General features: G+C 31.6%; 2 protein-coding genes across 2 annotated transcripts; one reads left to right on the forward strand and one right to left on the reverse strand.

Moving 5' to 3' along the window:
* Positions 1–712: 712 nt before the first annotated feature.
* Positions 713–2,857, reverse strand: LOC17886351 (myb-related protein 306). The gene is made up of 4 exons (XM_006291415.2): positions 2,771–2,857; positions 2,319–2,473; positions 1,889–2,018; positions 713–1,764 (listed from the first exon to the last, which is right to left on the reverse strand). Exons 2-4 carry the CDS (start codon positions 2,449–2,451, stop codon positions 1,032–1,034), a joined length of 996 nt encoding a protein of 331 aa, XP_006291477.1. The 5' UTR covers positions 2,452–2,473; positions 2,771–2,857; the 3' UTR covers positions 713–1,031.
* A 6,947-nt stretch (positions 2,858–9,804) lies between these two features.
* Positions 9,805–12,431, forward strand: LOC17886587 (activating signal cointegrator 1). The gene is made up of 4 exons (XM_006291166.2): positions 9,805–9,994; positions 10,683–11,306; positions 11,385–11,483; positions 11,748–12,431. The coding sequence occupies exons 1-4, from the start codon at positions 9,842–9,844 to the stop codon at positions 12,096–12,098; spliced, it is 1,227 nt and encodes a 408-aa protein (XP_006291228.1). The 5' UTR covers positions 9,805–9,841; the 3' UTR covers positions 12,099–12,431.
* Positions 12,432–18,599: the final 6,168 nt, after the last annotated feature.

An 18,599-nucleotide genomic window follows, 5' to 3' on the forward strand; every position in this document is an offset into this window, starting at 1 on the left:
CAATATCTTTATTAAAAACACTGAAATAAATCATATTTATTACTACTAATAAATTATTTATCCCAAATGGTATCATTCATCCTTCTACATATCAGAGAACTCAGAAAATAAATAAGTCAACGAGTTGGGTGTGAGACAGTGTTTTACTTGGAGGTGGCTAAGGTAAAGCATCTCTACTTGGATCATGCTCGTTGTGCTTCACACAGGCACAAGTCAAACACTCTCATTTTCTTCTGCATTTAATTCTCCTGTTAATAGCTTTATCATTTTTATTAGATTTACATTTCCTATGAACCACTAGATTTTGCCTCCTACATATATCGGATACAAAACTAGATTTTAGTCTAATTTTCTTGAAACAACAGATTTATCATATAACATATCTACTACATAAGTATAAAGAAGTTTACAAAAAAAAAAAAAAAAAAAAGTATAAAGAAGGCTTAGAAGCTATGAGAATACATAATACATATCAAATGTTAGTTTAACATAACAACTAATAATTGTGATAATACTTCATGCATGATCAGTAAAATAATCTATCTTTTATACGTATAAATTAAAAGATTGAATTACTCTATATAGTTAATGAGGAGAAATGCGTGTGCTACCTACTGATTGAAATTTATGGAAACATAAAATCTGAAACCTAACCACATCAATATCAATTAAGTGGCATGAATTTGTATAACCAAATGAGCGAGCCACAATATAAAAAAAAACCAACGTTACATTAATAAAGATGATGTATACGTTTTGAGTTTCTACTACATAGAAGATATCATCTCCACGTCGACAAAGAAAGAAAAAAAAAAAAGAAGATAACATCTCCACAGAAAAAAATAGAGAACATCGTGTTAAAACTTAAAAGTCACTACTACTCATGACTAAAATCCCTAATTACTGCAATATGAGACATAATTAAGGATTAAAACAAAACTAAAGAGTACTTAATTATTACACAACTTGTTTATAACTAAGCCTCGTCGTTTCTCAAGTAAATCGTCAATCTTTTTTTTTTTGCTTTCTTTCTAGAACAACACTTCTTGACCCTCTAATGACATGTTATTAATGATCATATCGTGACTTTGCTCATCAAAGAGCCATTTCTCGAACAAAGAAAGAGAGCCTTGTGTAATTAGACCATTAATGTCATGGTCTATTACTTTAGGCTTCTCTTCAGCTTCATCCATGGAGTTGAAGCTGAATAAAGAATGGTCAATCCCTTCTCCTTCTCCTTCCGTTGTGCTAGGGCTCGAAGCTGCCGTGGTAATAGCCATCTCTGTGGCTGCAACTGGTGAGGGCACCGAGGTCTTTGGTGTGTCTTTCATGAAGTTCTGAAGCAAACGAGCGATGTTCTCAGCACTTGAAGCATAAACTCCAGATGGGTATGGATTAGTACTTTTCGTGGTGGTGGTGGTGGTAGAGGAAGAAGAAGATGATGGACCATAACCAAGATCGGTTATAGAGAAATTAGTCTGGCTTTGTGGTTTGTCAAGAGACAAAGCATCACAAAGAGCTTGTTTAGCCATGTTGATATCTGTCTGAAGCCTTCTCTCCCATTGACCTTTGCTGGAGCTGTTACTTTGATTTGAAGTAGTGTTCTTGTTTGGTGAAGAAAGTTCTTTGCTATCAACTCCATTATTGATAGTACTGTCACAAGAATCATTCATCTTCTTGAGCTTTTTCTTCAAATGAGTGTTCCAATAGTTCTTTATATCATTGTCTGTCCTTTCTGGAAGGTATGATGCAATAGCTGCCCACCTTCATAAATATTTTGGTCCCAAAGAGTTATTTAAAGTTCAAAACCTTATCTCTATACATACCCAAAAAAAAAAGGGTTCTCATATAGATCATGTGCATGTGAACATGTATGAATCTTTTTTACCTGTTTCCCAAAAGAGCTTGAAGATGTAGAATCATCTTCTCTTCATGCTGAGTGAAGTTACCACGCTTAATCCCAGGTCGAAGATAATTAGTCCACCTTAATCTACAGCTTTTGCTACATCTCCTCAAACCTAATTCACCACAACAATAAATAAAATTCATTAATAAGAGTAATTTAATTTGTTATGTGTGGACAAAAAAGCAGGTGACATAAATCGGATATTATTACAATTTTCTCTTTTCATTAAATGATCATACCTACCAAATTGAAGCCAGACCAAAAGAATCACAAACCCAAGAAAAAACAGAAAACATTAAAGGGTAGTTCTGAAAGAGTATAGGGGTTAACAATGGAAATTAAAATAATATTTTCATCACAAAAACAAAACAAAAATTCATACATAAGATCAAGTTAGGAGAAGAGACCAAACCTGTGTGAGTAGGAACAGATCTCCAGTTTCCAGGACCATGTTCTTGGATGTAAGAAACCAAGATGATATCTTCCTCTGGTGTCCATGGCCCTTTCTTCACTCCAATCTTGTCACAACACGGTGGTCTTCCCATCTCAATCTCTTCTATATATCACCTGGAACGGTTTGTGGTATGAGTAGAGAGAAGGGCTTAGATGATGAATCAGATGTATATATATAGACAAAGAAAGAAGTTAATCCTTTGAGAAGCTTAGGGAAATTGTAGGGTTAGAGAGTAGTTAAGACAAAGAGGGGTACAAGTGGTGTGGTTGTGTCTGTCTGAAGATGTTGAGAGAGAGCTTGCGTATATTTATAGAGAGAGTTAAGCACTTAAGCTGATGAGTGAATTAGTAAGCAATAATAATAGAGTTAAAAAAAAAAAAGTTAAACAATAATGAAGAGTGGGGTTTTACTTTCAAAGAGTCAACATGGACAGCCAAATGCATTTACTCTCTGGCTCTCCAAAGTCAGCCTCCTCCTCTCTCCCTCTCTCTCTCTCTCGCCACCATTACTCCATGCTTTCTCTCTCTAACACACTATTAGCTTTCATTTTTCTATATAGCTAGTCCTTTCATATTATCGCAAAATAACTCTTAGTTTTGTCTCCACTTGAGAACGTATGTATAATTTTTGTATGTGTTCAATCTGATTGGACTTTGATCGTATCAATGAATTGACAATGAAATGAGAGTTGATTTTATATAGTTAAGATTGAAGAATATAACTTCTATTATTGTATCTAAAACATTTCTAGTTACACATTAGGAAAGCATATATATATATATATATACAAATTAACAGTCTAAAAATGAGTTTTTACGTGAATCTGTAAATTGTGTTTTTCACTTGCATGCATATAACCATGTCATTCCTCCACAAAACTACTAGACAGGTTTAAAAACTAGAATTTCTAGTTATTAATCAAATTAAATACAGACATCAAAAGACACCGTTTATATAATAACTAGCAAAATTGATTATACAAGAAAAGTAGCTAAACTTGATGAGTTGATGAAAATTTTAGACGAAACATGTAAAAATGTTCATTAGTGATGTGTGCTTTAAGTAGGTATTGAAATATTGAACGGTTGATAAAACATAATTGTAACACATATCCCCACATTCCCAGTAAGGAAATTGTCCACACATATAAATCTTCTGGTGATGCTGAACCTGTTTGTCATATTTAGGTCGATATTTTTTTTTTTTTTTTTGGGTTACAATGAAATCGGGATTTGTTTTGTTTACACTAAGATTTGGTTTTAAAATCACTTGAAGGAATTCAAAAGAAAATTACTAGAAACGAGAGGAATGTTGCAAAGCGCGTCGTCGTTGTGTATTGAGCTTTTAAATTGGATATGAAATAGTATTATTATACTATACTTATCTAAATAATACGATAATAATATAAAGTTTTTTTTTAACACAAATTATAACGAAAGGATACAAATTCAACGGGCCGTGGAAACATCATTGAACAAAACAGGTTGAAACCCCATACGCCACGTCTCTTTGTTATACGTAACCCATATCTCGAGGACAATAGTATTAACTTTACTTTGACTAAAATCGTCACATAGATACCTATAAATTATTCTTATTTTTTTTCATAATTACAAATCTTAATATTGTATACTCCCGTATTATCAGAATTCGAATATGTGTATATTTCAAATTTTATATATTTACGTTGTTGGTATCGTTTATCAAACTGATAAAAATTCAATTGAAAACATGTTCGTACGTGATCTTTATATATAAGAAAATTTACATTATATATCCTATACATTTCTAAGTTTCTAAATGTTTATGGATGAAGATATTGATTACTTGTTCTCCCTATTTTTTTTTTCAACAAAATTTTTTTTTACTGATTACGAATTACTAGAATCACGATACAATTGATCTTTTAATTAATCATATTGACGAACAAACACTTTCACATAGGTAATTATAGTCAATACAACCTAATTTAACCAGAAGATTGGCTGTTTCATTACAAAATCTATTCGAAAAAGTAAATAAAATTTTGTGAAAATATTTTGCCATACGCATGTCTATCAAAACAAAGCAATCACTTGCAGTATATGTCTCTGAATCTCTTGAGCTAGACTTGTTGCATTGTCGCTAATAATGTTTTAGCTTCACCTAAGGAGAAACTGATGTGGTGAGAGAAAAAGCTCCCCAACACATAGCTTTGTTCGTATGATCCTGTACTATCTATCCACCTTTGGTTTGTTGAGTCATTGGATCATAACTTGCATCGACATTACATTTTTCAAAAAGTTTCGCTGGACGTCTCCAACTCGCCGTAGAAGCCATATGTAAGACAATCTTCTCTCTGTACGTATCACTTCGGTTAATATACATATGTGATTTTCTAATTCAATTCATTGACAGATATGTTGACATAACCAAAAATTTACTCCTACAATAGCATAGTTAATAAGCCTCTATTCATTTTACGTACTACTAATTAAATGGTATAAACTAAAAAAAAAAGATATTTCTTGGAAACAAAATCATTTAAAAAAAAAACCAATTAAACGAAAATTATAAAACCAGAAATTTGTTGTGAAACAAATGGAGTCTATGTTAGTCAAAATTTTTTAAAAAAAAAACAAAACAAAACAAAACAAAATGTACAAAACTTAAAGGTTTTTCAATCTTTTATATGGTCAATACTCCATGTACACAAAATTTTCATAAATTATAGAGTACATTTTGCCAATAACTAATATTTTTTGTCATCTATCACAAACTATTTTTTGACTTTGCATGTTTAGTAGTATTATTAATTAAGTGCATCTTCAAGGCCTAGCTAACTAGGGTTTCGTTTGTTTCTCTCGATCAAAATTTTGTAAGTTCTCCGATGTTTCCTACAGTTTCTACTAGAATATTTTTATTTGCGAGTGAGTATAAGTCAACGACTATGGTCGTCTTTTGGATCTCGACGTGCTTTGGATGATCATATCTTAATTTATACACTATTGCATTTTAAATATTGTGTAGGTTAAAAACCTAGGCTTAATATTTTACCTCCACAAACGGTTAAATGGGAATGCGAGACACGTGTCAAATTGTGCAGAAAATAATACAAGCTGCAGAAAAATAATAAATCAAGTAAGAGTCATTGGACTCACCCATTAAATGGTGTGCATGATAGAATGATAAAGAATTATATACTATAACCATATAGGTTTTTGTGTAATCCAAGCTGATGTAATTGTCACGGAACATAACCTAAGGTTCCTTGGTGAAATCTTCTGCGGTAATTTGGGTAGAGTTTTGACATTTTTTCAACACTGATTAGTGATGATGTCGAGACAAAACTTTATAATATATATAGATTGGTCTAACTATCAGCCAAATACAAAATTCGAGACAAAACAATTTATTGTAGAAGTGAAACCGAGTATCACCAGAAAAATATAGTTTACTATAAGAAAATATAGCTAATTTTGATCAATTTATTAAGAGGAAATACGTCGGAGTTACGGATTTTTTTTAAAAACAGTAATTTATGTTAGTACTATTGTATCAGTATCACCATTCAAATTTAAGTTTATGTAATGTATAAAGTTTTTGAGAATTAAGTTTATGGAATGTATAAATTTAAGTTAAATCAAAAAATAAATTTCTTAAAAAATGATACTATAATTTCTTTTCTTTTTTTTTCTTTTGGTCATAATATAGTTGTTTATACTTAGTTATAGGTCAAACTCTTATACATTGATCAATCTGCAAACGATATCATATATAATGTATTTATTACAATGAAACTTTGAATCCGGCCGGTTACATCTCTAAACCCATGATCATGAGCAGATCATATATATAATAGTCCATGTTGTCATAATCAATTGAGATAATCTTTTAGTTTTAAGGAACTTTTTCTAGATATAAGTATTTGTCCAATCCAACTTGCAATCTATCTATTGTTTTGAGGTAGTTTTAAGTCAAAATCATTAAAGGCAAAGATATTTAGGATATTCAAACTGTGATCTCCTTAGATGCCTAAGCTAGTTAATAATAATTTACATGCTATGCACGAATTATTATCATAGTTATTTCTAACTTGATATTTTAAAATTCGAGATTTACAAATAGGTAAAACCTATTAAACATTGTGATTGGTGACTTAGCAAATGCTTTCTTCCGGAATCAAGTGAGCTGTTCCTTCTAGCCCACTTGCTAATGAAATTTGGCTTTACATGTTATAAATATAACTTCCAGTAAAAACAAAAACAAAAACTTACCCATTCATTCATATTCATTTAATTTAATTTTGAGTAGTTATTGACTTACTCAATTCGTTGGCATTGACGCGTTATGTTTACATTTTCACTTAATTACGCCTATTAATAAAGCCTTAAAGTCGGTTCATAAATTTTTAAAAGTGTATGTTATCAAAAATTGAATATAATGTTATTAATGTATATAATTAACTGAAACGATTTATCACTGGTAACATATTCATGGACTATTATAAGATTATCACATATAAATGTAAATAAGAACAAAAAAAATTGGATCACAAATCTAAACTTGAACATAATATAATCCAAAAATTTCGATAAACAAACAGATTATTACAAAAATTACAAACTGTTATTATTGCAAGTTGATTATGGGGTTATAAAAAGAGAAAAGAAAATAACTCATCAAGTAAATATAATTTGGTGATCAAGAGAAAGAGAGTAGATTAATCTAAGTTGGTGAGTAGTCTAGTTTTTAGTTTTAATGTCAATAGTTTTAGTTAGTTCTCAATTTTAAATGATCCCACAAAACACAATTATCCAAAGTGAAAAATTGTCACGTTACGTTGTCTCAGTACCAAAAGGTCCGACATGCATGTGTACTTACAATAATAATACATACAAAGTTGTGTGTATGCCTGAGGCGGCCAAGATAATTTGTATCTTGCCTAACCAAGACAGCCTTGTGAACTTGAAAGCGTAACTTGAATCCTCGACCTTTGGATATATATAAACACTCTTTAATCAAAACTAACTTTGCTATTAAAGCTTGGTTATTTTTGATTTTAAATCTTAGTCCGAACAGTACATTTTCAGGAAGAACGGTCACACCAAAAACCATATCGGCAAACTTATCTCTAAAATTAGAATGTTGCTAAAACTTTGATAAAATATCAACGATAAGAAAAAATTATTTCTTGCGTTCGTGTCTCATCACTGTCGGTATGATTTGTAACTTCTCGTAGTAGATTGACCAATCAAATATTTCTTGTCTTTATTTTTCTCGAAATAATAATATTATTGTTATCTTTTGTTGGCGTCTTCATATAAATGCGTATGAAGTTGAATTTTCAAAATTTGTGGAACAAAACAAAGACACCACTCACATCAGAATTCTATTTCTTCGGGTCACTATATGGGTCGAATAGACCAGGTTTCAATTATTTCGTCGAGTTCATACTAATTTGTTTTTTAATATTCTTTTGTTAATTTTTTGCTTTAGTTAATCTCTTTCGTGGTTTTTCATTAGTTTTCACACTATACGTATATTGTATCACATATGTAATTTTCAGCATGCGAATGTGTACATACTACAAAGACGCACTCTCCCTTTTTTAGTTGGAACTTCTAAATCGAGCTACAGTGACATACTAATCCCATGCATGTATTTTGTATTACGTACTAATTATGATAAAAATCATGTTTGGTCCATTACATGGCAATATGTTCAAAAATGATCAAAAAGTTTATCTTATGCATATGTATTTTTTAAGTTATTTGGCGGACATGCTTATGCATTTATATGATTATATTTACATTCAAATATATGTTTTTGTAAACTTATATATATATATATATATATATACTTAATGCATTTTATATATAAAATAAAATTCTGACAATCATTTATATGGTGTAGCTCTATAACTAGGATAATTGCATTCATATGATATGACAACAAATCAACAATTGCCAACGAAATACATGGGTGTGGGGTGCGTAGAGGCGTGTACGGCCACGATGCAACCCCTAAAAACTCTGTCCGGATATAGAAAGCGACGATCTAGGACAAGACACATTGGCACCGAATATCAAAGCAAGCAAAGCAAAGCAAGCCACACTTTGCTTTCTTTTTATTTTTAGTTGGGGTTGGGTATGTTTTTGTGGGGAGCCACTCCAAAAAGCAATATTTTATCGTATAGCTAGCTCGTACGTTTGGTCCCCAGTTTCAGTTGTTACGTGTCGTTATGTGAGCACTAGGACGATTCTTTTACTTAACGATTCTGACCGTTTAAACGTGTCGACGGGATAAACAAAGATTACAACAACAATATCTCTCTCGATCTTTCAATTAGCAACTTTTTTGGGATTTTTTTTTTCCAAATACAATGCATGAGTTGTGTAGTTTGTTGTTATTACTTACTACTACTTCGCATATTTTGATTCATATATTAAATGTCACTATCTTTTCTGGCTGTGAAATTGCAAGTTATCATTGGTCATTTTATTCATTCACATTATTATATAGGACCATGGTGTTGATTGTTGAATACGTGTTATATATAGTGACATAGTGTTCTTTAACGTGACATGATGGGTTTAATTACTTTTATCGTGAGTTCGAGGTCTCTAAGAGTCAAATTTTATGTTTTTTTTTTTTTGTTAAAAGGTATGTATATCTTTAAGTCAATTTCATTTGGATTTGTTCACATTGTGTTTAATGATAAATATAAATATATTAAGAGTTGAAATCGCATATTCTTACGATTTAAATATATTTATTTCAGTTCAAGAAATTGAATTCTACCTCTGTACATGGTCTTATCGAAGCGAATATGAATAAACGGATTTTGTCATATCTCTGGTTAACCAAACGAGACGTAACAAATGATTACATCTATAGTCGATACTTATGCCAAAAAAAAGTAATCAAATTTCAATTTATGTTTTTATAAGCAAGAGATGTTCCACTGATCAGATCATATTATAACCTTTGACCATGGCTAATCATCTCATATATTTTTATACATACACAAAACTTATTGTTTCAACGTTTCCTTATTTATTTCGTTGCCCACTTCATAAAAGCTATGCCAACATTATAGGTACGTAAATTTTGCATAAGTACTTGCTTACTATGATTTTGTTTTTTATTGCCATTCACACACATGCATACTATCAAATTGATTCAGCTTGTAGCCGGAGGACATAGTGGTGCTGTGCTGGTCTGGTCTGAACTGAGATGAGCTCTAATCCGCCTTTGTATTATGACATTACTACAAAGCTCTGGTTGTGTCTATCAAACCGGGTTTCACATATTTGGGTTAAGTGTTCAAAGCTCAAACATAGTGAAACTTTTAAGCCCGTTATATAATTGGGCCGAGCCCATGAAGGGAAATAATGGAGTTTGGACCCAAAAAAATTACTTTGATTAGAGAGGAGCGATTCTTTAAATTGTCGTCGTTTCGAAGAGACTAAAGGCGACGGAGAGAATCGGAGAAGATAATGGCAACGGCGGTGGGACAGTGGCTAGAGGAAGCGCTAATTGATCTCTGCCGTAGACCAGAGACCGGTTTAAATTTTGATCGCGATGTCATCTCCGGTTTAGTCTCCTATTGCGATCTCGCTCAGCCTGTCGATGCCAAGGAGTATCTCGACGTAAATCTCCCCCTCTTTACTCGCTGATTCTCATTTGATGCTTTTGTTCTTCGGATTTGGATGATTTGGTTTTGAATCAGTGGTTTTGGGCGATAGATAGGTGGTAGTGTTTTAGGTTTGAATTGGTTTCAATTGAGCAGTACGGTTTCTAGAATTAAGCAAGCTCTCTGAAACTGTGGAAGAGCTCATTTTTGATGTTATAGGTTGTTTGATTTAGCTTTCGGGATAGGGTTTTAGTAAGAATCAGAGAATAATTATAGTTCTTGAACTGTAGTATCACATTTAGGGGATCTTTTCCCACTATATCTGAGTTGTTTATAAATTGTCTCCATTGTTTGATTGATGGACCTGAATCATTTCTTGTGATCGAGTTGCAGTGGTTATTATAAATCTTGATCATGGTCACAACCATTCATCTGTTATCTCAGAACTTTTTATATATGTGTATGGAAGAGAATTGCATGAAGATCTCTTCCGATTCGATGTCACCAAGTTAATTCTCGTCGAGACTGTTCTTGTTACTGTAGGCACTAAAGATTAGATGATCTTATCACTAGAGGTTTTTACTTCGAATGAATTACGTTACTTGAAACTTCTGATTTGACCCTTTTGTTTTATCTAGAATAATTTTTTTTATCTAGTCCCGGAGTAAGTAGGACTAATTGATTTTATTGATGGTTTTATCTAGAATATTATCGGAAAAGAAGGCAAAAGCATCATTGCTGAATATCTACAGCGAAGAGGATACAAAGATCCATCCAGCCATGCGCCAAGTAGTTCAGGTCCAGAACTGCAGATGTATGTTAAGCCTAAAGTGGATAACGGTGCTTCAAGTGGAATCAAGAAACCATTTAAAACACCTAAAGAGGGAACATCTTCTAATCAGCAAGCTGGAATTGGGAAAGTAACAGCGCCGGCCCAGCAAGTCAATCCTAAGAAGAAAAAAGGCGGAAAAGTTATTTCTCTTGCAGAGGCAGCTAAAGGATCAATAGTGTTTCAGCAAGGAAAACCGTGTGCATGCCAAGCTCGTAGACACAAATTAGTGAGCAACTGCTTGTCGTGTGGGAAAATAGTATGTGAACAAGAAGGAGAAGGGCCTTGCAGTTTCTGCGGAGCACTTGTGTTGAAAGAAGGAAGTACATACGCTGGGCTAGAAGATGGGTATACCCCAGTATCTGATGCTGATGTGGCAGCTGAAGCATATGCGAAAAGGCTTGTAGAGTATGATAGAAATTCGGCCGAACGTACAACAGTTATTGATGATCAGAGCGATTACTATGAAAGTGAGAGTAGTACTTGGCTCTCTGCGGAGGTATATATAGTCTCCATTGGTAATCAGAACTTGGTGTTTGTTTCGCCATCGATGTAATATTTTGGGTTCTGTTCTCAGGAAAAAGAGCTAGTAAGGAAGAAACGGGAGGCGATTGAAGAAGCTGAACGACTCAAAAAGAGCAAAGTAGTTATGACCTTTGATCTAGTTGGCCGTAAGGTAACTCTCAAATACCCACTGTTCACGACATGTTTGAAACTAGAAGTATCCTTACGTTTAGACAGAAAGATAAGTCATAAAAAGCCTAGAAACTATATTTTCTTTGCAATCTCAAGTTATTTTCAGTGTCCAAGTCTCTCGGCAATGTTACTATCCACTTTACGTACTTCATTTCTGCAATAGGGCATGCTTGAATTATTTAGATTCATATCGATATTCGTATTCACTCGAAGTACTGATGATCCGTGATATGACACATCACAGGTTATGTTAAATGAAGATGATATCTCAGAACTAGAATCAGGGAACAGGATTTTGGGACCACCGGAAACCAAAAACGTGAACAGAATAAAACCGAATCCGACGGCAAGACTCGTTCCAATCTTCTTAGACCCGGGACCAACCGAGAAGAAGCCAAACAACAGCTCTACCAAGAAAGACAACAAGAAAAACCGAAACGGGCTGTGCCTAGAGATAACAGGAAGGGTACAACATGACAGAAGTGAACTCAAGTACTTACAAGCGGATCCGAAATCAGACGCTAAATCATGGCCATCAGGAAACGATGGGCTTCATGTAGAAGATGGTGGTGAATGTTCCTTAGATTACGACTAAAAAAGTTTCCTTATCTACTAAACCGAAGAAAACATTTACTTTATCCCGGTTTAACCGAACCGGGAAAACATTTTTGTTCGGTTTTTTTAAAAAAGGTCAACAATATTTCACTTCGTCGAGTCAAATCCACGTCGGATGAAAAAAGGATGGTTTTGTTGATATGTCGTCGGTCAAGAAGAATCACGTGTCGGGAGGGTTTTGGGTTTCTCATGTGCTTACGTGGCGAGATGTGAGTGGGTAATGTTAAATTCTCTCGGGTTTTATTAAGATAAGATTATTCGTCTCCACGTGTTACGTGTTCCCAGCTATCAATCAATTCCTTTTTTTGGAGCACTATGTATTTTTAAAAAAATATTTATTTTCTTTCATTTGAAATCGTCGTCATTGGGGAATCGAATAGTATATGTTCGAATATAATCAAAGACTATATATATATAAAGATTTATATGAATAATAATATATGTAATAATAGTCAATATTAGAGGCAATCTTTAAATACCAAAAAAGTGAAACTTTGCAAAATTCGAGCTCTGTTTGATTGAATCCACCCACCGATGGTGAAATAAAATAATACTAATAGTGGGATTAATATTGATAAGTATGATTAAGACAATAAATAATCTTACCCTCTTTAATAAGTAATTGAATAGTGTATAGTGAGATCGATTAAATTTAAAAAAAATGGAAAAGCAAACATTGATATGATGCGACACAAGTCCCTTTGTTATCCACACCTTTTCCCCCCCCCCCCTTCTCAAAATCTCTTTTTATTTTGTTTGGATTTATTTATGTGTAAAACAGAACAATTTATGACGTCACCCACCCATGACTTCTTATAATGGAAAAGATTCCATCTGCCCCCCTTACCAGAAAATCTGAAAGAAAAAACTTGCTCAAAAGTTTATTAATACACATTACAACCACATATGTACATACTCAATACATACATTATACAATTAAGTCTTTCTTTTCTTTTGTGAAACCATAGGTAGAATATCAAATTTTAGGTTTTGAATGGTTATGGACACTTATGGTAGATGAAGCAGATAAAACCATTTGTAGATTGAACCGCTTTTAGATGTTTCGTTCACAATTTGTAGTTCGTATAGTAGCACAGATAAAAATTAAAAAAAGAGATTATTCTGCTATAGATTAAATAAAAATATATTTGGTTATTCGGTATGTGCAAATTGTAGTCCACTCTATCTATATCCATTCAAAATTTTAGTCTACTTTTGTATAAAACTGGTGGGTAATAGTAAAAATATTATTGTAAAACAAAAAAAAAATCATACCATCCATTAAGTTGAGTTACAATCAGAATTAACATCAAAGTGACAAACAGAAAATTCAGATATGTTGTTAAAAGTCTATTCCCAAAAGTGGACAAAAGAAAAATGAGGTATAATTTTTTATTTTTTTTAGTCAAAAGAATACTTTCGATACCGAAAAATAATTATTAATTTAATTTTTAATATGTTTCTTATATACATATATATATATATATATATATATATATATATATATTCCTACTTGAAACTCTTATTAGAATACGCAAATACAACTCACAGTATAATTAACTATATACAGATAAGCCGATGCTGAAAATTAAAAGGGAAAAAAAAAACAGAAAAAGAGAGAAATTAAAAGGGATTGTAATATATATACATATTGGGACAAAAGAAGCCAACAGAGCATCTGGCAAAATTGTTAGAAGGTAAGATGTCTATTTCAATAGCCACATTTATTTGCTAACGATACCGCAAACGCCATGTGGTCTCTCCAAACGCAACACTTTGTTTTCTTTACAAATCCAAAACCACACAGCTGTGTATACTATATAATACCAATCGCTATTTTGTATGCATGTTGCGACTGCGTTTCAGCTCTCAAGTTTCAACCAAACTGACTAATCATACTGTTGCATGCATTACCAAACTATGATTATGAATCTGTTTGTAGACGTTTTTCCCCTATCGTATATGCTAACTTCGAATTACACTAAATTATAAGCTTTATTATTTTATCTAAATTACTATAATCATACACTAATTTGTACGTGTAATACCAAACAAAATATATAACATATATGAGGTAACTGAGCTGGTGAGTACTAAGTTCATGTGTCTACATCTTTTGGTGCATTTATAAAATATCACAACGTTAAGAGTCTTAGAGACAAGTGGGTCCAAAAAAATGGTGAGAAAGTTGTAATTTATCTGTAAAAGCTTGCTGGTTACAACCAGCAAATCTCACACTTTCAGCTTTTTTTTCTATAATAAATATTTAAATCCTTCTTCATATAGATTAATTTTAAATTTGTAAGCTTTTTTTTTACTGATTAATTTTAAAATCCTAAATAATATACTTTTTTCGATCATTACAAAGTTACTGACGTTTTGAAAAAGTGCCTATACATTTGGCCAACATGTAGTACTTGGTTATCGATCAAATTCTAGGTAAGTTTTTATAGATTTCGTATATGTGTGTGCACACAGTATTTGTCTTTTTCTTTTTAACTTTAAAATCAAATAGTTATAGAAATGTTGTAAGTTAATAGTAGCATACTATTTTGTATAAAAAGATGTGTAGTTTGTTTGTCATCATTAATATATTTTCCTACAAAACGATATCTACAATGTATCGAAGAAAATGTTTATCAAGAATAGTAAAACGTAAATGAAATTATCAATTAGGCATGGTAAAGGTAGCTAATGTGACACTAAAGGCAAAAAATAGCTAAAAATTATTAAATTTCTTGAGAAAATTTAAGGAACAATATAAGATCGTTCTATCATCTATGTTAGATGGAGAGCAAATTCAAACAAGAAGACCCACATTAAAAATAAAAATCGTGGGGTTCATTTAATTAAGAAGTATATCATGGGGATAAATGTTACCTAAATTTTAAACAAGAAAAAATAGTTAAATCCATACTTATCAGATTCATGAAAAACATGCATCATCAGTATTTGTAGTTTAGTTTTATGTGACACCTAAATTAATATATCTATAAACAAAATGACCACAATAAACTAAAGAAGCTTGCGACAAGAAAAAAGCTAAAACACATGAGATAGATGTTAGGAACTTAGAAGATGACCCACATCTCGTATCATTCATATAGTTAATGAAACATGCCCAGCCTGTTTTGTACAATAAGCTAAGATATGTTACATCAAAGAGACCAATCAATTTTTTTTGTATTAAAGTAAATTGTTTCACAAAATGGAAACATATTTATTTCAAATCCAAATCCTCAGTTGTATTTTCTTGCCTGTATATATCGTCATATTGTCTACCGAATTTAATCATATACATAACTCGAACTCGAACATAATTTCGATTAAGAAAACTTTAACTTGATGGTAAATTGTTGCATGATAGTCAAAAGCAAAATATTAGTATGTAATATGATTTTTAACTTTTTACCTAGTTACTTTAATTATTATTTTTTTTTATATTTTTTTTTGCAAAATACGTATCCAAGTTCTACCTAGTTACTTGAAATATCAACGAGGTTAATTAAATATATTTTAACCAAATAAAACACTATCTATTCTAACATAAAATGAAATATGTGTGTATAAGTGAATAAATCATTATACGTATATCTATCTAAAAACCAAATCAAGAGGCCTAACAATATTTGATTTGAGAGGTAGTATCGATCTATTCGCTATATAGAAGGATTATGCAGCCGTTGGTCGATATGACCTTGGCCACCTTCTTTGGTTTTTTCGTACTTGGCTTTAATTCAATTTCTTGTCTTTTGTTTTTTGTTTGAGCAATGAGTTTGATACATTTTGGGTTTTAGACCTTTGAGTTTTGAGTGTTGTCGAGCTACTAGCTACTACAGTTTTTTTTTTTTCTTTTTCTTTGGGTCTTGTCTCCGGAGTCGTTTCTGGTCATATTTCTAGAAATTGATTATACATCCGACCCTTTTTTACTTCCATCTAAGTTTGTAATAATAAGAAAATGTCATGACAACAAAATATTGTCTAAGGACCAGTAGGTCCGGTACCACCCTATTTAACATCAAGTTTCAAAAGTGAACCTGCCTGTAAAAGGACACTTGTAATGCTATAGATACAAATCTTCCAACAGTATTTTTTTTATTCATTACAATGTAAGTACGTATTGGATTATTGGGGCCGTAAGTTATTACATTGTAAAATGAATAATTATAATTCACAGGTACACACATCACACATGGTTAGTATATATAGTAATACTATTTATAATTTAGACCGACCACTTGTGTGTGTTTCTGTCATTTTACATTTATGAATAATATGAAACAATTCATTTGATTCCGTCCTAGGTGGGAGTAGACTTCAATCTACAATAATTTAATTCATAGTACAAAACCAATTGATTAGTGTGATTTTGTTAAGTATGTATAGTAGTAATAAACTAAAGGAATTGTAATTATTCAAGGTTGAGAGCCCTAGCCTAGTGCCCTGAAATTTTTGTTAATTCAACCCTAGTTATCAAATTTAATTAAGACCCCCATTAGACGAAAGAAAAGTACCATCATCATCATCATATATAATCATGCATATTTATCAAAGTTTTTTCGATTTAAATAATAAATAAATAAGAGAGGGAATCCCAAAGCTATCATCATCCACATTTACTCTACCATACTTTTAATTCATTGTGTTTCTTTATTTTATAATTTTAATTGTTGACAAAATAAATGTTACCAAATATATATACGTATTGTTCTTTTAACATGAGCATTTCATTGAATTATCAAGAGTGTTTTTCATGGAAGATTTGTATTACCCACTTCGAACATAAAAATGTGATACAAATTAAATCAGAAATTATACGAAAACTCATCTTTACCTAAACGACCTGTTGCTTTGTTGTCATTCCCTAGAACCCATTCGAGATCTGAAACTGCAAAACAAATATGTAAATACAACTCGTCAAAGAGTTTGAAATGCATCAATAATCATTTCTTCGGATACTACCAAAATCTTGATAGTTGATAAAAGTCTAACAAAAACCTAAATATATCGGCATGCTAGTTATATCTTTTTTAACATGCTAAGTTTTCATGTTATCCCTATTTCTAAGAAATAAGAACTCTAACCAAAAAAGAAAAGAAAAAAACCCTACACGAAAACATAATACAACTTTTGGCCATTGGTGTCATAGTTACATACATATAGAGATTTGATATCCGACTAAACCAAATAGAATAATAATCTTTGGTTTAAAACTATATACTAATGAATAATGATGATAATGTTTAATTATATATAACCGGCAAAAGTAGCAGGAGAAGAATGATTACGTGAATGAAGTGGGACCAAAAGTTTTTGAAAAAAATATTTCTAAATTTTTGATCAAATGAGAGTTTTCTTTTTTCATCTTTTTTTTTTTTTGGTTTTTGTAATAGAGAGAGATTAGAGAAGAGGAGTGTGATGGCCCCATGATCGTCTTCGTCGACCTCTCTCCATTGTCTTTATGGAATGAATGATAAAAGAGGACACCTCACGTGGACTCTGCATCCACAACGACTCTCTCCAACCATATCCTTCTTTTAATTCCCTTATACATATTTACTTACTATACTCCTATTTATATTTCTCTCTTACATTTGCTCTTTATCATGTATATATATTATTAAAGACCACCTTGTTCTTGTTCTTGTTACATTTTCTTTTCATCTCATTTATTAACGCAACGTTCAGATTTTTCCATTTTTAACTTGTCGTGAAAAATAAAAGTGTTGTACTGTGAAAATATTGTTGCCCTTTTTCACGGTGGGGCTTTTCCCACCATTTTTTTTAATCATTTTACATATACATGAGATTGTTGAGAAAAAAGAAGAAGAAGAATATAATTAATTTTTATTAATGTCTATAACGATGATCCCATAAAAGTACATAAATCTTTCGATATCGTGACATATTTGTTTCATTAGCAAACCCTATATATTGTACGTTAATGCTGTTTTAATTTCAAAGTTGACGAGATATTGTTATTAAGCACAATAACATACTTTGATGTATAAATAAAAAAAAGATTTTCATAAAAAAAAAACCATGGTGTCGATATCTAAGCTTAGACCAATTAAGCAACTTTTAACGGATTGATTTTGATAGAACATATAGCTGTAATTAACGTTGAAAATTTCAAAGTTTATTGGTGTTTTGCTAATTGCATCAATCTATTTGTTGCGTTGATTTTGATAATTACACTTTTTCTTTTTCTTCAACTATTAAATGATACTCCCATTGTTGACGTTTCTCTTAGTGTGATTTTTAGTTATTTTCATTTTTTTCTTTTCGCCAAAATATTTTTTCTAGTTATCATATCATTATGGTGTAAAAGATGATATGTACAAATATATAAAGAAGAAATGAACAGTTGTTTTGTTTGAAAAAAAAAAAACATATAAAAAAAAGATGCAATGAGATTTTTCTTTTTAAGTTATTTTAAAATTTTAATGGTATGTAAAGCTCTCACCCATATAATTCTCTC

This window comes from Capsella rubella, unplaced genomic scaffold, assembly GCF_000375325.1.
Source record: "Capsella rubella cultivar Monte Gargano unplaced genomic scaffold, Caprub1_0 scaffold_5, whole genome shotgun sequence".
Taxonomy (NCBI): domain Eukaryota; kingdom Viridiplantae; phylum Streptophyta; class Magnoliopsida; order Brassicales; family Brassicaceae; genus Capsella; species Capsella rubella.